Below are 24,937 nucleotides of genomic sequence, written 5' to 3' on the forward strand. Positions count from 1 at the left end.
TTGCAAGCCAGCAGGTCTTCCTCCCTCACCTCGCTGGTGGTCCTGCTGGTGCAGCCACACTCAAGGGCAGCCAGTGGTATCTGATCGCAGGAAACTGCATGGGCCTGGGAGATTCCAAATGGCATTTCCTGCAAGCAGAAGCTGACCCATGCCTGCGGTTCTTTCACAGCCACTGTCTTTACAGGGAAGCTTGGTGGCCCTGAGCTAACATGAACCGGTAATTCCTTTCCTTTTTAACAGCACTTTCCTTGGAAGAATTTCTCGCAGTCCAGCCTTACAGGCCCCTCATATTTCCACTCCTGTGAGGTGTACCGGCAGCAGAGTTAGTCCCTTGAGAGGCCATATCGGGGCTTACTCCACAGCCCCTGGGATGACAGCCCAGTGTTTCAGCAAAGGAGCTGCTTACGATCTTGTCTATATTAAGGGCCCTGGCGTTTTCTTTAAAGAACAGGGATCCATTTAACACCAAAACATTTTGGAGCCCCCTCTCTCCATCCCTATCATCAGAGTCATGCTTTCTGTGTCCATTCATTGAAAATATCCGTAGTGGGCCAGGCACGGTGGCTCACGCCTGTAATCCCAGCACTTTGGGAGGCAGAGGCTGGTGGATCACTTGGGGTCAGGAGTTCGAGACCAGCCTTACCAACATGGTGAAACCCCATCTCTACTAAAAATAGAAAATCAGTCAGGTGTGGTGGCGCACACCTGTAAACCCAGCTACTCAGGAGGCTGAGGCAAGAGAATCACTTGAACCCGGGAGGCAGAGGTTGCAGTGAGCCAAGATCGCACCACTGCACTCCAGCCTGGGCAACAGAGCAAGACTGTCTCAAGAAAAGAAGAAAGAGAAAAGATCCATAACGATCCAAACTACAAAGAATTCAGTCATGCTTCAAAATAATGATGCATTTAATTACTCCAATGTCTGCAAAGATTTGAAAAACAGTAGCCCACAAGCATATAAGACATAGTGCTGATTCAGTCTGCTCAATTCTTGGTGCACAAAAGGTTGGCGAGACACCTAACAAAGCTCTGTGCCTCCTCTTCCAAGCACCTGTGGCTCACAGGTCTTCATAATCTTGGGTTTATGCCAATCATTTAATTTTTCACAGACATGTTTTATCTTCCCAAGTGGGAAGTAGGTTACTTAAGGTTTCTTAAAGAAGCCCACTCTCGGATATGCTGACAGTTTCAGGTGTGACTAATGAGCTTGAATAGTGACTGTAAATTCCAGTGCAACTGTCCCAGTCTGGTAAACTGACTCTCCTGACAGGCCAGAGGCTCTCAGTGGTCTATTTTCTGGCTACTGAAACAAAGAAAGCTAACAGACACACTGGATATAAAAAAAACTTGCTCTCTTGGCCAGGTGTGGTAGCTCACACCCATAATCCCAGCGCTTTGGAAGGCTGAGGTGGGAGTGATCCCTTGAGGCCAGGAGTTCAAGGCCAGCCTGGGCAGTATAGTGAGACCCCCCATCTCTTTAAAAAAATTGCTTTTTTAATTAGCTGGGTGTGGTGGCATGTGCCTGTAGTCCCAGCTACTGGGGAGGCTGGGGCAGGAGGATCGCTCGAGCCCAGAAGTTTGAGGCTGCAGTGAACTATAATTGCACCACCGCACTCCAGCCTGGGTGACAGAGTGAGACTATGTCTCTAAAAAAAGGAAAAAAAAGAAAATTTGCTCTCATCATTATTTACCCCCATAATCACGGCCTTCCCAGAATCAGCAGAAGCTCAGTCAGCCCCCGGATGCCTGCCTCCCCGCCATGGCCCTTGGCAGCCCTCCACCCCACATCCTCCTTCACCTGTTCCAGGCTGAGCTGGAGCTCAGCTGCAGAGCCTGCCGAGTCGCTTGGAATCGGGGAAGGTCGCTGAGCACGGGGGAGCTCATGAAGCGCGGTCTAGGCCTGCGGAAGGAGCCCATCTTGTGGAACTCGACGGGCAGAATGGGAGCGAAGCCGCGGGTCATAAGTCCTGGTGACAGTTCAGCTTCACCTCTAGGACCAGAAGGTTCTGAATGCCCTCAGAAAGGGCTTCTCCAGGGGCTGCCTTCAGGCCCTCAGGCTTTCTTAAAACCACAAATAGCCAACACCTGAAAAGAGAGGGCAGCTTTTATTGAGAACTCCTGGCCTGAGAACACCTCTTAGAGGAAGTTGGCTGGGACTTTCCAGCTTAACTACCCCGAAAACAACTGCGGGACCCAGCAACAGCATCTATTCCCTTGCAGGTTCCCATTCACAAGTTTGTACAGGTCTCTTTTCGGTTGTAACAGTGTGGTCACCCTCAGGTGGGAAGACAGTGACCATGGGGCCAGCCTAAGGCCAGTCCTGCAGAAAAATTATTTCTAAGCTGTGCTAGACTCCGGTTCCAATATGCACCCATCAGTTTGGGCACTGCCTGGGTTCCTGTGGCCCACGATGTTGTGCAGTAAGAGATGGATTTTTAAAAAATGTCTCAAGGAGGACACAAGAGCTCCTCATCCTGGCATTGATGACCTTCCATGATATGCCCTTACCATGCCAGTCTGCATATATTGCTCAGTTTTTCTCAAAGTATCAGTGACTCTTCACTCGAGCACATCTCACCTTCCCTTACCTGCTGTTCCTTCACTCATTTCATCAGGACACACTCACTGAGTGTTTGCTATCTATTAACCACTGTGAGTTGTAGAACATCCAAAGATTTCTAAGACCAAATCCCTGCCCTCAGGGTACTCAGTCTACGGAGAAGATAACTGTCTTTTTAAGCATTCTCTCATGCAATAAATGTTTATTGAGCAGCTACTATGCACAGGCACTTAGGCACTGGGAGGTATAAGATGGCTCCAGAGGCCCTGGTGCCCTGCCCCATGGAGCTCGCAACCAGCAGGCACTCTTCTATGTCATGCACAGTCCTTCCCCCACGCTTTTGCTCGTACCAACTACTCCTCTTGCCCAGAATTCTCTTCCTTTTTCCCTCTGCTTATTTAAACCCAACTCGCCCTGCAGGGTTGGGTTCAAGGACACTGTCCCCTTGTAGCAGTTGCTGGGAGACTTCATGGCTTCGAGGTTAAAGGCAGTGGCTTCAGGTTTGAGTCTTAACTTGGCCACTCCCAAGTTGTGTGACTTTGAACACACTGAGTCTAAAGTCCTCAGCTGTTACTAATGCCCACTTTCCAGGACTGGAGGGACGAAGTGAGATCATGTGACATGGCTGGCAGAATGGCAGAGCCATGGGCCTCAAAGACTGGCTATTTCTATTCACATGAATTTCTTTCTTTCCTCGACACCTTTGGACCTGTAATTTCAGTCTCTTATTCTTTAGTGACTCTAAAGTCTAAATGAATGACTTAAAAGGTGAATATTAGAGTTCAGCAGAGTGAAGGACAAAAGGAAACACCACGAGTCTCATAGTCACTTTTTACTTGAGGGTTTAGTAGGTTTAGCCCAGAAGTATTTTCACTGCCATCTCTCTCACCAGCTAACTCTGCTATGTCCCAAACACTAGTGATGCAAGAAAAAGATATTCTAGCCTTAAGTCAACCTTCAGGTTGCCAGGGGAGAAGGTTTTGCAGCTCCAGCTGGTTAGCATTTGAAGAAGGGGGAACTGAAGTCTCACCTCCAAATCAAACACGCTGTTGTGGTCAGAAGAGTGAGTTAAGCCACTCAGATGGACCCGGAGGCAAGCCATCCAGAGGGCACAGGAGGTGTTAGCAGCTATCTGCAGGCAACAGGCATAGCAACAAGGAAATTGTAATACGAAGAGGCAGAAAAGAAATGGCTTGTCCTGTCTCTTAACTTTTTTCTTTTAAGGAAAGCAGACTTACGTCCTGTTTTCCTGGACAGTCTTTGCCCCTTCACCTCCTGCTCAGAATGAGTTCAACAGTTTGTTAAACTTTATTAACAAAAGAAGCATAACAGGCCTGTCAAGTTTCAGAAGGCCTCAGCAGCTTCATAAATGCCACTGCAGCATGGAAAGATCTACACAAACCAACGAATGAGGTGACGAAGAAATAAAAAGCCACAGAAGGTCCTTCCGTATCCTTAAACTGGCTAGCTTTGAGGTTTCACTTGCCCAGTAAAGGTCACACTACTGAGACAGGATCCATTTCGCTGCCCTTCTTCAAATGGGCCTGCTAAGTGCAATTCACCTGTGTGAATTAACTCCCTTTGTGAGGATCTTAAACGAGTGAACCGAGCTGCCTCTCATTCCATGGCGCTGGTACAGGGAAGTAGAAAAGTGAGCAGAATGGATCGTTCCAGGTGTTTACCCATCACCTTCCTGCCAAAACACCCACTTCTCCAGGAAACTGTAAGACACTGAGGATCGCAGCCTGGCTTCTGTCCCCGTCCACTTCTCAGTTAGTGTCCCCAGGCTGCCTAGTCCAGCAAAGCACCTGGGCAGCCCCATCCACACACTCAGCCTCTCTTAAATAAGGGTCATTTTCAGCCTATGACTGTGGCTCCTGTGGACTCAGATAAACCGCAGAGTCACACACAACGAGTTGCCACTGACTCATTTTTCTCCTCCAGAATTCGCCACTCTCGATCCTGACAGCTGAAGAGAACGTGAAGCTTTCTTTGTCTCCACCGTTCCTACTGCTGGGCGGAGCCAAGAGACCTCCCCAGAGCAGCACAGGGTGGAAGGAGGAGGCCATTGGGAGCACTGACAAGAGTGGCCTAAAGGGAAACGCTGATACACCCTGGGTTCACCTGCTACAGCGCTGGCCCCACAGGCGCAGGCCTGTCCTGACCTGTATCTGACAAGTCAGAAAATGACAGAACAGACGGTGCCTGGGAGTGGGGCCAGTCCAGGTCCCATTTACAGATGACAAAGGTATAGCAAAGAAGCAAAGAAACACGTCCAAGGTGCTCGAGGCGGGAAGACAGCCAGGACTGTGAGAGCTGTTCCCCGACACCTGTTTGAGCATGTTCCCCAGCTCCCCCAGGCCATTTTGCAAACTCCTTGAAGACAGGTGTCGGGCTTTATTCACCTCTGTATCCTCAAGACTAAGCTCACTGCTTAGCCTGGAATCCCAGCACTTTGGGAGGCCGAGGTGGGTGGATCACCTGAGGTCGGGAGTTCAAGACCAGCCTGACCAACATGGAGAAACCCCGTCTCTACTAAAAATACAAAATGAGCCAGGCATGGAGGGGGTGCATGCCTGTAATCCCAGCAACTCGGGGGGCTGAGGCAGGAGAATCAGTTGAACCTGGGAGGCAGAGGTTGCAGTGATCTGAGATCGTGCCACTGCACTCTAGCCTGGGCAACAAGAGCAAAACTCGTCTCAAAAAAAAAAAAAAGAAAGAAAGAAAGAAAGAAAAGACAAGAAAACAAAGAAAAAGATGAAGGAAAAGAATTAAGAAGGCCGGGCACAGTCCCTCGCATCTGTAATCCCGGCCAAGGCAGGCAGATCACTTGAGGTCAGGAGTTCGAGATGAGCCTGGCCAATATGGCAAAACCCTGTCTCTATTAAAAGTACAAAAATTAGCCGGGCATGGTGGTGCGTGCCTGTGGTCCCAGCTGCTCAGGAGGCTGAGGCAGGAGAATCACTTGAACCCAAGAGGCGGAGGTTGCAGTGAGCCGAGATCGCACCACTGCACTCCAGCCTGGGCGACAGAGCAAGACTCCATCTCAAAACAAACAAACAAACAAACAAAAAAAACAAACAAACACACAAAAAAAACTTGAACATCAGAGATGCTAAGTAACCTAGCCAAAGTCACACAGCTAGTGAGTGGCAGATCAGTGACTGGTGCCTCATTCTCCAGCCCATTCCCACTTTTCCATGCTACCAAACTCAGCCAGAAAACCAGAATCGAAGCCACTAAGTTAGGAACTAAATTTCCTATCAAAAGTTCAGTCTCATGCTGAGATAAATAAACTGGCATAAGGAACTCTATGACCAGTTCCTTATGGAACTGGAAGTGGTGGCAAGAGGAGTGGTGAGAAAGGATGAAAGGAGAAAGCACAGCTGCCTTAGACACCCACTCCCTACGAGCTGTGTGACCTTGATCAAGTTACTTGACCTCTCTGAGTCTCAAATTCCTCCCACATGAAATGACCCTGAGTGACTACCTGAGGGTTGGAGGATTAAATGAGTAAATATTTGTCAAGCACTTAGAACTGTACCTGGCAAAGAAGTGCTACATAAGAGCTCATTCAATAAATAAAACCATGTTGTCGTAGTTATTTCTAAATTGCCAAGCCATGACAGCAGTAGGGATACAATAGCAGCTCCCTCTGCTTCTGGTGACCCAGCAGCGTCTGGAAATACTCCACTGAGGAGCAGACAAGTCCTCTGAGCCCCCATCCCCATCACAGTGCACCCAGGCTTGCCTCCTTAGCCCTTTGATAACTCGTGACGTTATTTACTGACCTACACCTCTGTGTAGCAAGTTCCTCAGCTTGAAAGTGTTCTTCTACACATGGTGTGCTTCTAAGTCTTACCTCAGTCCTGTAAGGCAGATGGAGCAGACTCTGTCACAAATTAAGAAACTGAGGCCTGAGCAGGTGCCTGACTTGGCCATGGCTGGAAAGCTGTCAGGTCAGGGATTCAGCCCTGGCCGGAAGTCTCCCAGCCTCACGCCTGGCTCACTGTTGAGGCTGCCAGGAGATTCCTTTTTTCTTTTTTCCTACATATTTCAAAATATTTTCATTACGAAACATACTTTTAAAGTTTATACACACACAAACATACATTTTAAATAATAATAATAGGCCAGGCATAGTGGCCCACACCTATAATCCCAGCACTTTGGGAGGCTGAGGCGGGCGGATTGCTTGAGCCCAGGAGGTTGAGACCAGAATGGGCAACGTAGTGAGACCCTGTCTCTACAAAAAATAAAAATAAAAATAAATTATTCAGGCATGGTAGTGTTTGCCCGTATTCTTAGCTATTCAGGAGGCTAAGGCAGGAGGATCGCTTGAGCCCAGGAGTTCAAGGTTACAGTGAGCTGTGATCATGTCACTGCATCCCACCCTAGGCAACGGAGCAAAACCCTGTTTCTATTAAAAAAAAAAAACTAATAAATAAATAATGATGAACTAGTACCTACTTAAGAAATAGAATGTTACCTTGGAAACTCTATGTGCCCCTATTTTTCTGATAATAGCATACTTGGTCAATTTTTATAAAAAACATAAGCATTCACATAACTCTATAACAAACACAGTGAAAGGCCTCTTTCTAGCCACTTAGCATAGAGCAGCTCTATCTTGTAGAACTTCGAGATGACAGAAATGTTCCGTATTTGTGCTCTCCAATATGGTAGCCACTAGCCATACATGGCTATTGAGAACTTGAAATGTGGGTAGTGCAACTGAGGAACTGAATTTTAATTTTATTTAATTTTTAATAGCTGCACACATGTGTACACACACATTCTTCTTAATATCCTAATAAGAATGAGTAATGTTTTTCTTTCCTTTTAATAACACATCATGGCCATCTTCCCATATCACTACATATTGATCTGCTTTATTATGTTTAATGGTAGCTTGACTATTCCATTTAGGAGGTATTACGTTTTATTTCACCAGTCCCCTATGGGTAGATATTTAGGGAGTTTCCCCTTTTTTTTGTTACTAGAAAGAATGAGCATATCTGTGGGTCTTAGGCATGACATGAGCATGTTTGTAAGGTGCCTTCTCAGCAGTGGAACTTCTGAGTCAAAGGGCCCAGAAATTCTTAGTTACGACTTAATATCCACCCCCACCAGAGCCTAGAAATAGCATTGCAGAAAAGATGTTGAGAAGTATAATGCTTATAGTTCTGAAGGAGGTACAGCCACAAGTGTGTATCACTCAGAGCTTTGGGGGCAGATAAACCCTAAAATCAGTGGTCACGTTGACATTCGCTCACTGCGTTAGGCAGAAAAACATCTCCCCACCCCCCATAAAGACACATTCACTTGTCACCAAAACCTGTGAATATTATCTTATATGGCAAAAGATGTGATTCAGTAAGAATTTTGAGAAGAGAAGCTGGTCCCGGATTATCCAGGTGGGCCATAAACGCAATCACATGTGTCCTTATAAAGGGGATGCAGAAGGTACTAGAGACAGAAGAGGAGAAGACACAGACACACATAGAGAAGAAGGTGATGTGGAGACAGAGGCAGAGACTGGAGTAATGCAGCCACCAGGAGCTGAAAGAGAAAAGAAGCAGATTCCCCCCTAGAGGGAGTACAGCCCTGCCCCACCTTAATTCTGCACTTATGGCCTCCAGAACCAGGAAAGAATATATTTCTGTTGTTTGAAGCCATGAAAGCTGTGGTCATTTGTTATAGCAGCCACAAGAAACCAATACACACACAGTGTGACCTTGGACACCTCTGAGCTGCAGTTTCTACATCTGAAAAGTGGGAACAGGAAGAGTTACCTTGGAGAGTTGTATTGACTAGAAAGATTGTCTATGAAGTACTTTGCATGGTTCCTGCAACTGTATAGGTGCTAGACACAGGTCCAGTGGAGGCTGAGAGAAAAGGCACCCAAGTCAGGCTGGTGTCACCACTTCCTGTGGGGCATTGAGCAGGTAATTTAGGATTTGCAAGATATTGGATGAGATGACTCAAGTAGGGCTTAGAACACTCCTTGAACACAGCAAGTGCTTGATAAATGCTACCTATGGTTTCTTTTATTGCCTCCATTACTACTACCCCTGTATTAGCCTGTTCAAACTGCTATTACAAAATACAGCAGCCTGCATGGCTTACACGACAGAAATTTGTTTTCTTACAGTTCTGGAGGCTAGAAGTCCATGATCAAGGTGTCAGCAGGGTTGATTTCCTTTGAGGTCTCTCTCCTTGGTTTACAGATGGCTGCCTTGTAGCCATGCCCTCACATGGTCTTTCCTCTGTGCACTCATGCCCTTGATGTTTCTCTTTATGTCCAAATTGCCTCTTCTAGGACACACACACAAAAATGGAAAGACATTCCATGTTCACTGATAGAAAGAATCATTATTGTTAAAATGTCCATACTATCTAAAGCAACCTACAGATTGAATGCAATTCCAATCAAAATACTAATGACATTCTTCACAGAAATAGGAAAAAAAATCCTAAAATTTATATGAAACCATAAAAGACCCAGAATTGCCAAAGTCTCCAGAGCAAAAAGAACAAAACTGGAGGAATCACATTACCTGACTTCAAATTATACTACAGAGCTGTAGTAACCAAAACAGCATAGTACTGGCATAAAAAACAGACACACAGATTAATGGAGCAGAGTAGAGAAACTGGAAACAAATCCATACATTTATAGTGAACTCATTTTTGACAAAGGTGCCAAGAACATACACTGAGGAAAGGACAGTCTCTTTAATAAATGGTGCTGGGAAAACTGGATATTCATATGCAGAAGAATGAAACTAGACCCCTATCTTATATATAAAAATCAAATCAAAATAGGTTAAAGACTTAAACCTAAGACCTTATACTATGAAACTACTAAAAGAAAGAATTAGGGAAACTCTCCAGGACATTGGACTGGGCAAAGATTTCTTGAGTAATACCCCATGAGCACAGGAAACCAAAGCAAAAATGGACAAATGAGATCACATTGAGCTAAAAAGCTTCTGCCCAGAGAAAGATACAAATCAACAAAGTGAAGAGACAACCCACAGAATGGGAGAAAATATTTGCAAACTATCCTTGTGACAAGGGATTAACAAAGAGAACATATAAGAAGCTCAAACAACTCTACAGGAAAGAAATATAATAATCAGATTTTTAAAATGGCCAAAATACCTGAATAGATGTTTCTCAAAAGAAGACCTACAAATGGCAAACAGGTATGTGAAAAGATGTGCAACGTCATTTGATGTGGTTTGGCTCTGTGTCCCCACCCAAATCTCACATTGAATTATAATCCCCATGTGTCAGGAGAGGGACCTGGTGGGAGATGATTGGATCATGGAGGCAGTTTCCTCCATGCTGTTCTCATGAAAGTGAGTGAGTTCTCATGAGATCTGATGGTTTTAAAGTGTGTGGCAGTTCCAGCCTTGCTCTCTCTCTGTCTCTCTCTCCTGTCACTATGCTTTCCCTTTGCCTTCCCCCATGATTGTAAGTTTCCTGAGGCCTCCCTAGCCATGCGGAACTGTGACTCAATTAAAACTCTTTGCTTTATAAATTACCCAGTCTCAGGTAGTTCTTTACAGCAGTGTGAAAATAGACTAATACATCATTGATCATCAGAGAAATGCAAATCAAAACTACAATGAGATATCATCTCCCCCCAATTAAAATGGCTTTTATGCAAAAGACAGGCAATAGCAAATGCCGGCGAGGATGTGAAGAAAACGGAACCTTCATATACTGTTGGTGGGAATGTAAATCGGTGCAACCACTATAGAGAACAGTTTGGAGGTTCCTCAAAAAACAAAAACTAGGGCAGCCATATGATTCAGCAATCTCACTGCTGAGTATATACCCAAAAGAAAGGAAATCAGAATACAAAGGAGATATCTGCACTCCCATGTTTATTGCAGCACTATTCAAAATAGCCAAGATCTGTATGCAATCTAAGTGTCCATCAACAGATGAATAGATAAAGCAAATGTGGTACATATACATAATGGAGTACTCTTCATCCATAAAAAAGAATGAGATCCTGTCACTTGCAACAACGTGGGTGGAACTGGAGATCATTATGTTGAGTGAAATAAGCCAGGCACAGAACAACAGACTTCACATGTTCTCATTTATTTGTGGTAGCTAAAAATTAAAATGATTGAACTCATGGAGATAGGAAAATGATGTCCACTAGAGACTTGGAAGGGGTAGTGGTGGTGGGAGGAAGGGGAGATGTTAAATGGGTAAAAAAACATAGGTAAAATGAACAAGATCTTGTATGTGATAGCACCATAGGGTGACTACAGTCAACTGTGTTTTAAAATAACTAAGAGTGGGCCGGGCGCGGTGGCTCACACTTGTAATCCCAGCACTTTGGGAGGCTGAGGCGGGCAGATCACAAGGTCAGGAGATCGAGACCACGGTGAAACCCCGTCTCTACTAAAAATACAAAAAAAAAAATTAGCCAGGCGTGGTGGCGGGCGCCTGTAGTCCCAGCTACTCGGGGAGGCTGAGGCAGGAGAATGGCGTGAACCCGGGAGGCGGAGCTTGCGGTGAGCCGAGATCGCGCCACTGCACTCCAGCCTGGGCGACAGAGCGAGACTCCGTCTCAAAAAAATAAATAAATAAAATAAATAAAATAAATAAAAAATAAAATAAAATAACTAAGAGTATAATTGGAATGTTTGTAACACGAAGAAAGGAGAAATGCTTGAAGTGATGGATACCCCATTTACCCTGATGTGATTATTATGCATTGCATGCCTGTACAAAAATATCTCATGTACCCCATAAATATATACACTAAGTACCCACAAAAATTAAAAATTAAAAGAAATGTTCTATGCCCAATGTCTCCGAGTTAGAGAAACTAGAATTTTGGTCCATATTCCTTTCTGAAGGACCAATGCCATTTACATTAAGAAAAATTCCCTTCAAAAGCAACTTAAAAGTTTTGGTGCTGAAAGGGTTAACTTCAGTTATCTGGAAAGCCCAGGCCCTGGGTCCAGGAAATTCCGTGGCAGTTACAGGGTTACTGGGAGGTGTCACAGGCCTTGCTAACACTCAGCTTATATGAGTTTCTTCCAAAACTTCCAAGATGTGTTTCTTGGAGAAAAAGAATGTGTCATCTCACTTTCTCCTCGCAGCTGTCACACCAGGGCATGGAGATGGGGCAGAGCCCTGCCTGCTGGGGCAGTGGGTAGAGGAAGATGCTGCACTTAGTGGAAAATGCAAATGAATTCCACTAGGGCTCCAACCTTTGACTCTGAAAAGGGAAGTAGAATCATGGCCCAACAACTTAAAATAAAGAAGTGGGTGGCTTATAATAACTCTGAGGCTTCCAGGAAAAAGCCATTCTGAGTGTGAATAACAAAGAAGTCAAAGAAAACAGCCATGCCATCTGATGTGACTGCCTGGAAAACAAGGAGAAACTAGTTCCCAGGGAAACAAGAGAGATGGCCTCTTTTACACATAACCCTTGGAAGCTTCTGCAGTCAGAAAGCCCAGCATGCCAATCCTTCCCTGGACCATGAACACAGGAATGACCCAATGTCCTTCCACACCACCAGGATTTAGATAATGATCGGTCAAACTCAACTGATCCATTCTCTAATTGCAGTCAGAATGGTCTTTCTAATGACAACCTTGATGATCATGATAGCACCATTTACTGACTGCCAACTGTGAGGTGGGCACTTGACATGTATTATCTCAGCATTTTAAAAATGAACTTAGAGGGTCTTGACTTTTAGTGAAATAGAATAGAAAATATCGGAGTGCATCACATTTGGAGAAAATAAACTTATTCATGTTTACTGGGTTAAAATGCCTCATTTATTTCATACCTCATATGGCACTCAAAACTACATAAAAGCCACCTGTTTGGAAGCACCTGTGTCTGATCTTACAACCACCAGAAGGCAGGTGCTATTACCAGCCCCAGCTTACAGAAAAGCAAATGGAGGTACCGAGTGTTTAACTTGTCTCAGGTCACACAGCTCATGAGAAAGATGCTGGAACTAGAACCCACCAGTCCATAGCCCACAATGCTTATGTCACTGTTTGCTGCGATGCCTTCAAATGTTCCCCACAAGTCTTAGAATAAATTCACAAACTCCATCCTCACAGGCAGCCTTCTCACCACTCTGCAGTTCTGCGCATTGGCCTTCCTTCAGGTCTTCCACCAGCACCTGCTCTGCCCCGCCTCAGGATCCTTCCATGTGCTGTGGCCTCTATGTGAAATATTTCCCACCCAACTCTCCAGGTTCAAACCTGCACCCCCTTTATAGCCCACCTTCACTTGCTCAGAGACACCCTCCTTTCTCCTCACCCCTGATTAGGTTCCCCAGAGAGCACCCTCCCCACTTCCTTTGTCGTCTTGTCATAATCTGCCTTAATAAATGACTACAGAATTATTTGTTATAGGTTTGTGAGGCCCATAAGGACAGGCACTGTCTGTCATGTTCTCAGGTACATCTCCAGGGCTTAGCACAGGGCTTAGTGAAGCAGGAATTCCATAGATTTTCTCTGAATGAGTAAATGAGCCAGCTGTGTGTGAGGCATCATTGCTGAGAGACAGGAACCATAAGCAGGTGTTGGCTCAGAACACCAACATTTAAAATTACATGGACATTTTGGGAGGCCAAGGCGGGTGGATCACCTGAGCTCAGGAGTTCAAGTTCAGCCTGGCCAACATGGCAAAATCCCGTCTCTATCAAAAATACAAAAACTAGCCAGGCATGGTGGCGGACACCTGTAATCCCAGCTACTCAGGAGGCTAAGGCAGGAGAATTGCTTGAACCTGGGAGGCAGAGGTTGCAGTGAGCCAAGATCGCACCATTGCACTCCAGCCTGGGTGACAAGAGCAAAACTCTACCAAAAAAAAAAAAAAATTACATGGGGCTTCTCCATGGGTAAACACCATGGTATTGAACTCTGACTAACTTGGCTTCAAAGCCAGCCTCTACAGCTTACTAGCTGGATGACCCGTGTACGTTCCTCATAGGCTCTGAATTTCAGTGTCCTTGTCTGTCAAATGGTTGTAATGCTTATGTGCATGTTGTTAAGATGAAAATGAGATAACCTAGATCACGGCCTCGCCCTGAGTAGGGGCCCAAAAAGCTATAGTTAGTATTAATATTTTTATACAACGTTGTGTTCTTCACAAAACCCTCTTAGGCTTCACAAGGTGATGGGTGGTGGGGTTGAGGGAGACAGGCACTCAACACGCATCGCTGGAGGGAGAGCAGTCTGAATTGACTGCTGTGGAAGGAAATGTGACAAGATCTACCGAAGTGACAAAGGCCATACCCTCTGACCCAACAAATCTATTTCCAAGAATTTTATTCAAGGCACATCAAGTGGCTTATGTAACACGGGTTTTTACTGCAGCCTTCCTTATAACAACAATGAGCTGGAAATACCCTAAGTGCTCACCAACAGGGAACTGACCATATGTAAACTATGGTGTCCCATATACTGGAAGGCGATGCAGCTCTAAGAAAGAGCCGACCTTGGGCCGATCGCGGTGGCTCACGCCTGTAATCCCAGCACTTTGGGAGGCCGAGGCAGGCAGATCACGACGTCAGGAGATCGAGACCATCCTGGCTAACACGATGAAACCCCGTCTCTACTAAAAATACAAAAAATCAGCCGGGCGTGGTGGCAGGCGCCTGTAGTCCCAGCTACTCCGGAGGCTGAGGCAGGAGAATGGCGTGAACCCGGGAGGCGGAGCTTGCAGTGAGCCGAGATCGTGCTACTGCACTCCAGCCTGGGCGACAGAGCGAGACTCTGTCTCAAAAAAAAAGAAAGAGCCGCTCTTGAATGAAAGAAAGGCTAAACACAGAGCCACGTGTACATTATGCTACCATCTATGTAAAAAAGATAAAAAAGAGCATTTACCCTTTTCATTGCATGTGCGTAAAATGTCTCTGGAAGGGCAAACCAGCAACAGATAACACTGGTTTCCCCTAGGGCAAGGAGCTGGGTAGCAGCAACACGGTAGGGAAGTCTTTTCTCTATAAGCCCTTTTGGACTTTTTGAATTCAGAAACATGAAAATGCCTTACTTCTTCAAATACATAAGTGTAAGGCAATAGTGACTCCCCTAACCTCCTTTCCCCAAAAGGAAGACAACAAATAAAGGTCATATGATTTCTTCAAAGTCACCCAGCTGTTAGGAGGAAGTCAGGATTCAGCTTCTGATCCCAAGTTGGGCTCTAGCAATGACAGTTCATTCATTTGACACCAATTTTATTTATTCAGCATTTATTTCACAATAGGAGTGACCCTGTGCAGGAACATATGGGCTAGCAAATAAACACTGGCAGGAAAAAGAGATGAAAGGAAAAACCGATATCTTTTCTTTTTTCTGCACTATGCATCATAAATGAGCCAAAAGGGCCAGGCTGGGACCAGCTTAGGGAGTGAGGCAGGTGTGGACAGTAAGCTTGCTTTACTACCAGCACCTGTCCTGGCTAAAGGAGGCAGCCACTACTCAATCTGATCTGGTGTTTGCCATCTTAGGATATAAGCCCAGTTTTGCCAGATCTGATTTTTCCCAAGAAAAGCCAAAAATCCAAATTTTTAGAAATGTGAAAATCACTGGATTTGTAAGTGTTGGCAACTAATTCACCAGGCCAACCAGCACTGTGAAGGCCAAACATGTAGGTTTGTGACCTTTATTCTACCCCATCACAGCTCCAGCCTCCAGCCTTCTTAGACCTTTCATGCGGAGCCTAAGCCAGGTATAAGGTAAGCCTGCACTAATCAGTCCCTGTGGCCTTGGGCAAGTCACTTCACTTCTCTGGGTCTGCTGACTCACCAGTTAATTAACGGTTTGGCCCAGCTGATGGCCACGATGATCTTTCACCATCTCTGGCTGTGCATTCAGCCCCTACCCTGGGAGCCATACACACTGAGAACCTTTGAGAGAGGAGGCAGGGGCGGATACCCTAACACAACACAAACTCAGAACCGTCCCTTAGCCATGTTTGAACTCCCACCTACCACATCATCTAATTCACCAGCCTCTTAACTTAGCGGCTGTCTGTCTTATCTCACTGTCAGCCCATCACCAATTTATTTTTTTTTATACTTTAAGTTCTAGGGTACATGTGCACAACATGCAGGTTTGTTACATATGTATACATGTGCCATGTTGGTGTGCTGCACCCATTAACTCATCATTTACATTAGGTATATCTCCTAATGCTATCCTTCCCCCCTCCCCCCACCCCACAACAGGCCCCAGTGTGTGGTGCTCCCCACCCTGTGTCCAAGTGTTCTCATTGTTCAATTCCCACCTATGAATGAGAACATGCGGCCCATCACCGATTTCCTATGAAGCCTTATGTATGTATATAATACATACTCCCCTATGTATTATATACACACCCAGATACAGGATAAGCCAGCAGCACCCAAGGTACTGCTAAAGGAAACACACAGAAGGCAGAACCCTCCAAGCCAGCACAGGAGACTAGATCTGGACCCCACGCCTGCCCCTGCACCAGCCCATTGGATGGAAACCAGGTCACAAGCAGATTTTTCAAAAGTGGTGGGGCCATTTGGTCAAATCAATTGTCAACCATGACTATTTTGTTATCATTATGACTGCCGATTAGAATAATATTAACTATCATCAGAGGCTGGCCATGATGGTCAGGACTGTGTCAAGCCTCCATTTGCATCTATTACCTCAGTTAATTTCTACTCTAAACCAATGAGGTAGGTTTCATTAGGCTCATTTTGCAGATGAAGAAACCGAAGCATAGGGATTCACTTGCCCAAAGGCAGAAGACTAGGAAGAGGAACCAAGAGGCAAATCCTGTGTGACTCCAGAGCCTGAACTCCTGACCCCTCTGTTTTAAACGATGCTCGTGGGTGCCACACACAGAGCCGAGAGATTAAACGCCACCCATTGCTTCCCTTCGTAAACATCACCCATAGCTTCTTACCCTAGAGCAAGAGGACTCTGCCCCTCAAGGAAGGAGTCTCTGTTTCCTTGTGGCACCCAGACCAGGCTGCAGTTGTTGTGTTTGTTTACTTGTTCAGTGTCTGATGAGCCCTGACAGTATGGAAGCTCCTTAAAGGCAAAAATCTTGCCCGTCTTGTTCACTATTATATCCTGGAGCCTAGCACAGTACTGAGCACATAAAAGGTACCAAATAAATATTTTTATTTTATTTATTTTTAATGTATTTTTAATTATTTTTACTTTTTTTTTGAGACAAGGTCTCGCTCTGTCACCCAGGCTGGAGTATGGTGGCACAATCATAGCCCACTGCAGCCTTGACCTCCTGGCTCAAGCAATCCTCCCACCTCAGCCTCCTGAGTAGCTAGGACTACAAGTGTGTACCACCACACTCGGCTAATTTTTTGTAGAGACAGGTCTTGCTGTGTTACCCAAACTAGTCTTGAACTCCTGGCTTCAAGTGATCCTTCCATCGCTGCCTCTCAAATTATTGGGATTACAGGTGTGAGCCACCATGCCTGTCCAAATATTTTTAAACGATAGAATAAAAGGTGCATTTCCAAGCCACCAGGAAGAGTGGCCTTCCCATTTCTGAGAGATCAGAATAATTTTCTTTGCTGCTGACTAAACTTGGGTCCACCTAGACATTATTGTCCACAGGGACGTAGACCTGGGCCACATGGGTGAGCAATCCTGAGTCTGTTTGCTGGTCAGTGGAGCCTACAGACATAACAGAGCAGAAGTGCCTGCTACATAGCAGAGCATATTTGTTTCTATTAAGGACCGATCTTTGCAACCCTTAGGAGACAAAAGCCGGCCAAGGAATGAACACTGACTCTTAAAAACAAGAAAATGTTAGGGGTCAACTGTGAACTATGGAAAGGGCTCAACAGGAAGCAAGAGAACTTTCTCAGGCGCTACTGGAAACCGAGTGCAGACAGAAGAGTCTGAGAGTCCAAATTTGCGCAACAATAAATATTAGGGCAAACAGGATACACGCTCAAGTGTTTATCTCTGCTTAACGGTGTTCACTAAATGTCCACAGGATTCAGAAAGCTGACAATTTAGATGCACCTAGAAGTAATTATATCATCACATCATCATCACATTGGACTGCAAGTCACTGTATAATCACCAGAAAAATCCCCTTCTGTGGTACAAGTTAAGCAAAGTTGTGGGAAATAACCACACATCTTATTTACTCATGTATAAGCCCACTTTAAGTATCAAGTTTCTTGGAGTGCATATTGTCTGGGTGTGACCCCCAAATGTCATCCAGAGTGATTCTGCAGCGCCTACCAGATGGTAAGCCAAAAAGTCTAGACACAAGCAGTAGCTAAGACTGACCATTATGTGGGTGGGCAATTACATTTCTGACATGTAACATATATCAAACCCTGGTGAGTGAAAGAGTAGTCAAAAGCTACAGTCTGGCGGCCAACAAGAGTTTTAAGTGTGGGAAAATGTGCTCTAGATTAAAATGTGCAACTTACTTTAAAAAATTAGCTCCACTCTCTCATTTTAGAAATAAGATAAAATGTTTTTTTCATAAAAAAAGGATATGAGGCTGGGTGCAGTGCCTCACACCTATAATCCCAGCACTTTGGAAGGCCAAAGTGGGAGAATCCCTTGAGGCCAGGAGTTTGAGACCAGTCTGGACAATATAGCCAGATCCCATCTCTAAAAAAAAAAAAAAAAAAAAAAAGCCAGGCATGGAGGTACATGCCTGTAGTCCTACCTACTCAGGTGGCTGAGGCAGGAGGATCCCTTGAGCCCAAGAGTTCAAGGCTGCAGTGAGCTATAATCACGCCACTGCACTCCAGCCCGTGTGACAAAGTGAGACACTATCTCCAAAAAGAAAGAAAGAAAGAAAGAAAGAAAGAAAGAAAGAAAGAAAGAAAAAAGAAAGAAAGAAAGAAAGAAAGAAAGAAAGAAAGAAAGAAAGAAAGAAAGAAAAGAAAAGAGAAGAAAAGAAAAGAAAAAAGAAAAGAAGAGAAAAAGAGATGAAAGGAAGGGAAATTTCTTCTCAGGTAATATAGCCAGGTATAACAGGCATTGAATAGAGGCTCAGAAAACTGATGGAAATATCCACATATGATCATCTCATGGAGGTAATGATTAATTCAAGTCCATTTAACTCAACCAAACATTAGAGTGTCCACTGGATGCCAGGATCTGAGTAAAGGAAGTTACAGGGTACAAAGAAGAATAAATTATCTTCTCCCAGGGAGCTCAGGGTTTCTAAGGAAATATCCAAAAGTAATACTATAAATGCAGACACCAAGGGCTGTAATTGCAGATGGACAACTGAGACAAGGTTGAGGCAGAAAGGTTAACTAACATTCTGGAATTACGAGGCAAAGCTAATGAAAGGTCAACTGAAAACTACAGGTTCTCCACTTCCTTGCCCATAACTCTAAAGAATACGGGGCCTGGAGACTGGAAAGGAAATTTTGAGAAGGAAAAACAAGCTTTCGTAGGTAAGAAGCTTTAAAAGTTCAAGGTGTATCCAAGGTCTTAACTATGAAAGATCAGGTGTAGGATGAAAATATCACATTTCAACAAATATCTAGGGAGTACCTACTACCCTTGCCACAAAGATGAGCCAGATATGGCTCCTACAATAATATAATAATAAAAGGGAATAGTAATTGGTCATGATTAAAGAAAAAGACAGGGGAGGCTGAGGTGGGCAGATCACCTGAGGTCAGGAGTTTGAGACCAGCCCGGCCAACCTGATGAAACCTCATCTCTACTAAAAATACAAAAATTAGCTGGGCGTGGTGGCAGGCACCTGTAATTCCAGCTACTCAGGAGGCTGAGGCAGGAGAATCACTTGAACCCGGGAGGCAGTGGTTGCAGTGATCCGTGATCGCACCATTGCACTCCAGCCTGGGTGACAGAGCAAGACTCCATGTCAAAAAAAAGGGAAAAGAAAGAAAAAGACAGGAAAGCCTAATGCTGGGATGGGAAACAATGCTTACAGCAGACCGAAGCAGAGAACATGAACAAGATTAGCAGGCCAGGTGGGGAATGTGGCAAACTAAAGAGAGTCAGACTCCTTTCGGTTTATTACAGAAAAGCTGAAAACCTGTGTTCAGATGTCAACTCTCCCAACTTTTAAATACTGGAAAAAATCATCTTGTTTTCTTCTTTTCCCCAAAATACAATGCAAGCCAAACAGTACATGTCTGATGCCAAAGTTTGGCCCACGGGCTGCCAGTATGCGACCCTTGCATGGGACTGAGTGGGGACAAATGTACACAGCTGTTGACTGTGAGGGCCAAAGGAATGATGAAAAGAGATATTGTGAAGGTTACAGAGCTAAGCCTCGAGAAAAAGAAATACAGCCCTGGGAAAAATAAATAAAGTAATTGAACCAAAAAAATTAAACTCCAGAGGCCTGTGGTATAACAGTTGCCACTAACATCTGCACAGCACTTTATAGTTACTAAGGCTCTTCCTCATGTTATCCTACTTGGCCCCCAACAATCCTAGGAGGTAGACACTATTATTATTCCTATTTTAGAAGTGGAGAGTTTCTGGTTCAGAGCATTTAAGCAACTTGCCTGTGTGGTCCCATAGCTATAGAGGGATAACACCAGAACTCAGGTGTAGATCTTGTACTTTTACAGACTCTCAAAGAGAAGAATTCCAGGCCATCTCTATCACCTTATTTTTAAAGAATATAGATTCCTGGGCCCTCCCCTAGTCATTTTCATTCACTGGGCCCAAGATACCTAAATTTGTACTTCCCAGATATCTTCCAAGTGATTCTGATGCACAACTAGGCTTGATAACACTGGTCTAGACCAATGTCCTCAACTAGGGGCGATTTTGTCCCGCTGCCTGGAGACACTTTTTGATAGTCGTAACTATGGGAGTGGAGGGTGCTATGAGCATCTAATGGGTAGAGGCCAAGGACACTGCCAAAAATCCTACTATGCACAGGACAGCCCCCACCACAAAGAATTATCCGCCAAAACCATCAATAGGGCCAAGGTTGGGAAGCCCTGACCAAGGCTCTAGTGCCCTGCTACCCACATTGTAGTCTGGGAATCAACAGAATCAACATGGCCTGGGAGCTTCTGAGACACTCTGGCCCCAGCCCAGACCTACTAAATCGGATTCTGTGGTTTAACGGGATCTCCAGGTGATGCATGTGCGCTTTCAGAAGCACAGCTCCAGACTACGCTTCGTTGGCCATCAGGGAATTTTAGAACAGAATGGAACCTTAGTGGTAGGCCAAAGTCATTACTTTGTAAATAGGGAAACTGAGGCCCAGAATAACTGAGCAACTCACCATGGTCATCTCCGCTTGCTTATGGCAGAGCTGAGATCAGATTCCGGATCTCAATTCCTCAACCTGTGCTGTCTCCATGATGCCCGTTAGGACCAAAATGAGGGCTCATTCAACAACCCTGCCTCTCTGAAAAGTTGATACTAACCTTGGTGGGGAGGTTTTCTTTTGTTTGAGATGGAGTCTCACTCTGTCACCCAGGCTGGAGTGAAGTGGCGCGATCTCGGCTCACTGCAGCCTCTGCCTCCCGGGTTCAAGTGATTCTCCTGCCTCAGCCTCCCAAGTAGCTGGGACTACAGGCAAGTGCCACCATGCCCTGCTAATTTTTTGTATTTTTAGTAGAGACAGGGTTTCACCATGCTGGTCGGGATGGTCTCGATCTCCTGACCTCATGATCCACCCGCCTCGGCCTCTCAAAGTGCTGGGATTATAGATGTGAGCCACCGCGCCTGGCTGGTGGGGAGCTTTTTTGAGGCCTGAAAGGAATCTATTGTCCTGTTGGTGAATAATTTAAAAAAAAATTATCCCAAACACCACAAAAGAGTACCATGTTTACCCACTAATTCAGCCTGTGAGATTTTTTACAAGGAAAGTGGCCATACTGCTCCCATAGTGGTGGTGTCTGGGAGCTGGCATGATGAAACAGTTCTCCAAAATGATGGCAGCAGTCGATGTGGTCTCCTCAGAGACATCTGGTGAATGATATTGAACCAGTTCCAGAGAAGTATTTAGAATTAAATGGCAAGCGTAAAAGGGTTTACACCAAGGATTTATGTGGCTGAGGTCACAAGCAGGTTGTGACAGGGTTTGAGGCAGCTTAGTTCAGTCTGATACAGACACACATCACAGCCAATGGTAGATTTTTCTCCCCCTCCCCACCCACCCCTACCCTGCCCCCTGTCCTTGGGAAAAAGACAAAAACAAATCCTTTCAGCTATTCTTCCAGGCTCAACTTAAGCTAACATATACTCCAGTTCCTAAACAGCTGAGTCCATTGCAGTCCCTTAATCCTAGTATTTGCTGGAAACCCAACTGCTGTCAAAGATGCCATCAACAAAATACAGGACGCGTCCTGTGTCAAAAAGAACCAGCAAAGTTGGAGAAAGTACTGTAATAGGTAAAGTAAGGAGAGAACGGGAAAGTGGAAGTGTTGCCGGCATTTGGCAACCAGCTAAAGTGAAACCAGAATATTGATGTGTGGCTGAGGGAAACATATTTGCATCTCAAAATTGAGGGGAGAAAAAGAAGAATGAAAGCTTTGCAAGTTTAATACATGAGTAAATACATAATTTTATGTAACATATAATTATATACTAAATAAATTGAACAAATAATTAATGACAGGTTGTTTGGAGGGGGTAGATGTTTATGAGGTCTTCCCACAGGCCACGGTCAGATGGATTTCTACCGCTCTCCACAAACCCTTCTAGCTGAGCCTAGCCGTGAGCTTCTGCTTTTTAATGAAGCTAGTATATAGTGATGTCATTTATTATCCTGCTCCAGAAATGCAATAGTTTTTAAAAGGGGGGGGGAAGTAGAGAATGTCCTCTACACATTTGAAGAATATATAAAAGCCTCTAAAATCTCAGAATATGTTACAGCTGGAAATTTCAGGGAGTTTTAAAAAAAAGTCAGCTTAAATTTAATAGACTGTTTAAATTCTTAGCAAGCGGCATTTCTTTAAGCGCTGCTAGACAGAACTTAATCCAATTTAGGTAATCACTAACCTTTGCTTTTTTTCTCTCTTTCTCTCTCCGGTACATGAAATCCGAGGATTGATCTACAAAGGCCATAAACTGGCAAAGCATAAAAAAAGAATATTTAAAGAGGGAGACTGAGTGACTGGAACCTCAAAGGGCCAAGTCTAATTAAAATGGAAACAGGTCCCACAGGCTCCCTAATTTATATTGACTATAAAGCCAACACTGGGCAGCAGAAGGCATCGGGAGGGAGGTGGAGACACTTCCCCACTCTTGCCTTCTGGGAACCTCATCTGGTGTGTTCTGCAATGTGACAGCCATCCTCGCCCAGGCCAATGCTAGTAATTCTCTATATTCAGAATATCCACAGGTCTGACTTTCCTTCTTCTGTGGCATCACTACTGTCAGAATTATCCAGACTATCCTTTCAGGCTTCACTGTTCACCCACCTCCTGTCCCCTCATTTTAGAGTCCCTGAATAGCTCCGGCCTTGACTTCTGATCCAGAAACTTCCATGTGAACCACTAGGATTTTCTTGAGAACTTGGGACCCTGGGTTCTCCATGGAAGGCCTTCAAGGGTAGATATCAAAATGTACTGAAAAGAACAAGACGCTTGAGTTCATGGCTGTGTGACACTGGGAAAGTAACAACCCTCTCTGAGCCTCTGCTTTCTCATCTGAAAATAGAGAAAATACCTTCCTACCTGAGTTGTTGGGAGGCACAAATACCATTACCATAGCTATACCTGGCTCACAGAAGTTGCCCAATAAATAAGTCAGCTCATTTGTTTTCACTGTACAAGTTTCAAAGTAAATCTTGGATCCCCAGGTACTGACAAAAATGTGAATTAACTCAAGTTCACCTCTGATGCCCCATCACTGCCATCCATCCCCCTCCTTGGCTCCATGTGAAATCTTCTCTTGTAAAACAGTGCTTTCTGCTTATCAGGGTACCACTCTCTTTGTTCCCCAATTCCAAACCCCATAATATTCTGTACAAAATATTTTATTCCTATATTTCAGCAACTAAAATATTAATTCACACCGACTTGTTAACAAAAGGTCATTTCTACAAGCATTGCCTTTAACACGTATTTACATTTTACATACAGAGAGGCAGCTCTTGAGAACAAACCTTTAATGATGAACATCTGACATTGTAAGGATCTTTCAGAGAAACTCACACACTATTTTTCAAATCAATTCTGTATTGGGTCTAGCTCTGCAAAAAGAATGAAAAGGAAAAAGGCTGCAATTTAAAAGAGATTTCAGCATATTTTACCTTATACGAAAGGAACAGCCACAGGAAAACAGACACATGCATACCTACAAATCATTAGTATGGAGAAATCTGAAAAAAATTAAGTAATCCACAAAGTCCTTACTGAATTCAATTTTCTACAGATAAATGGCTTTAATGTTGAAGATACATTAAGTCAAGGAGCAAAGTGAGGATTATGATTTAGGTCTGGACTATCAGCAAGAGATTTTCAGATAATCAGTATAACAGTTTTCTAAAGACAAGATTAGGGCTTTTTTCCCCAATAACTGAGCCAATCTGTAACATTCTGTGAAACTTTAAAAATAAATAAAAAGCCATCAATCTAATCAACTATAACGTGAGCTAATCAACGATGGAGAATTGAAGGGAAAGACATGTCCAGACTATGAGTCTGGAGTAACAAATCTGTAATCCATTCTCAGCTCCATCCCTGCGTGTATGGCCTTAGACAAATTACTTAAATTCTCCAAGCCTCAGTGGGCTCATCTATATGATAGGGATATGATAGCACCTATATCATTGTTTGCATGAGGAGTATATAATATTATCAAAGTCTCTCAGTGCAAAGTTTAAGACATCATAAGACCTCAAGAGGTGTTTGCACCTTTCCCCTTTTTAAAACAAGTGGCACATATTTGTAATGTTCTAAGACAGAACATTATTGAAATTTCACCCCACAGAAATAAATATATATCCATGGCCCTCTGGACCTGAAAGAAATGAGGTCCCACCCTTGAGAAACAAACCAATCTAAACTAAGCCTTTGAGAAATAAGCTAGTTAGACTTTCTTATTTCTAGTGCCTTTCTTCTTTTACATATTAATGGTTCCAGTTGTTAGAAGCATCAGTAACAGACTCAAAGAACAATGGTTGCAGTTGGAAAAACTGAAGACAACTTTGTGGATTGACCAAGCATCACTTCCCTTATCTGCAAGGCTACATTCTACAGAAACCGCTCTAAACAGCACCCTTGATCCTGATTCTAGGGCTGCAACCAGGGAAGACTAACCAGCCAGGTTCCACAGACAGGAGCCCTGCACCTTCCTCAGTCATAATGGGAACCTTATCAGGGGCTAAATTTTAAATGTGGCTAAATTAGTTTCTGCAAGCTCCATTTCCCCTCCTGACCC

The 24,937-nt window shown here is 44.4% G+C and overlaps 1 protein-coding gene across 5 annotated transcripts in view; it reads right to left on the reverse strand.

Moving 5' to 3' along the window:
• Nucleotides 1-24,937, reverse strand: part of PRR5L (proline rich 5 like) — a 169,620-nt gene that overhangs the window by 58,366 nt on the left and 86,317 nt on the right. For 4 of the 5 annotated variants that reach the window (XM_058446698.1, XM_058446694.1, XM_058446695.1 and 1 more), the window contains one exon: nucleotides 1,799-2,085. In XM_058446698.1, coding sequence (XP_058302681.1) covers nucleotides 1,799-1,962 — 164 coding nt within the window. In that variant the 5' untranslated portion in view covers nucleotides 1,963-2,085. Of the gene's footprint in view, nucleotides 1-1,798; nucleotides 2,086-6,422; nucleotides 6,447-24,937 lie in introns of those variants that run through there. The other variant, XM_032166253.2, reaches the window with a different exon arrangement.

Source organism: Hylobates moloch, unplaced genomic scaffold, assembly GCF_009828535.3.
Source record: "Hylobates moloch isolate HMO894 unplaced genomic scaffold, HMol_V3 SCAFFOLD_11, whole genome shotgun sequence".
Taxonomy (NCBI): Eukaryota; Metazoa; Chordata; class Mammalia; order Primates; family Hylobatidae; genus Hylobates; species Hylobates moloch.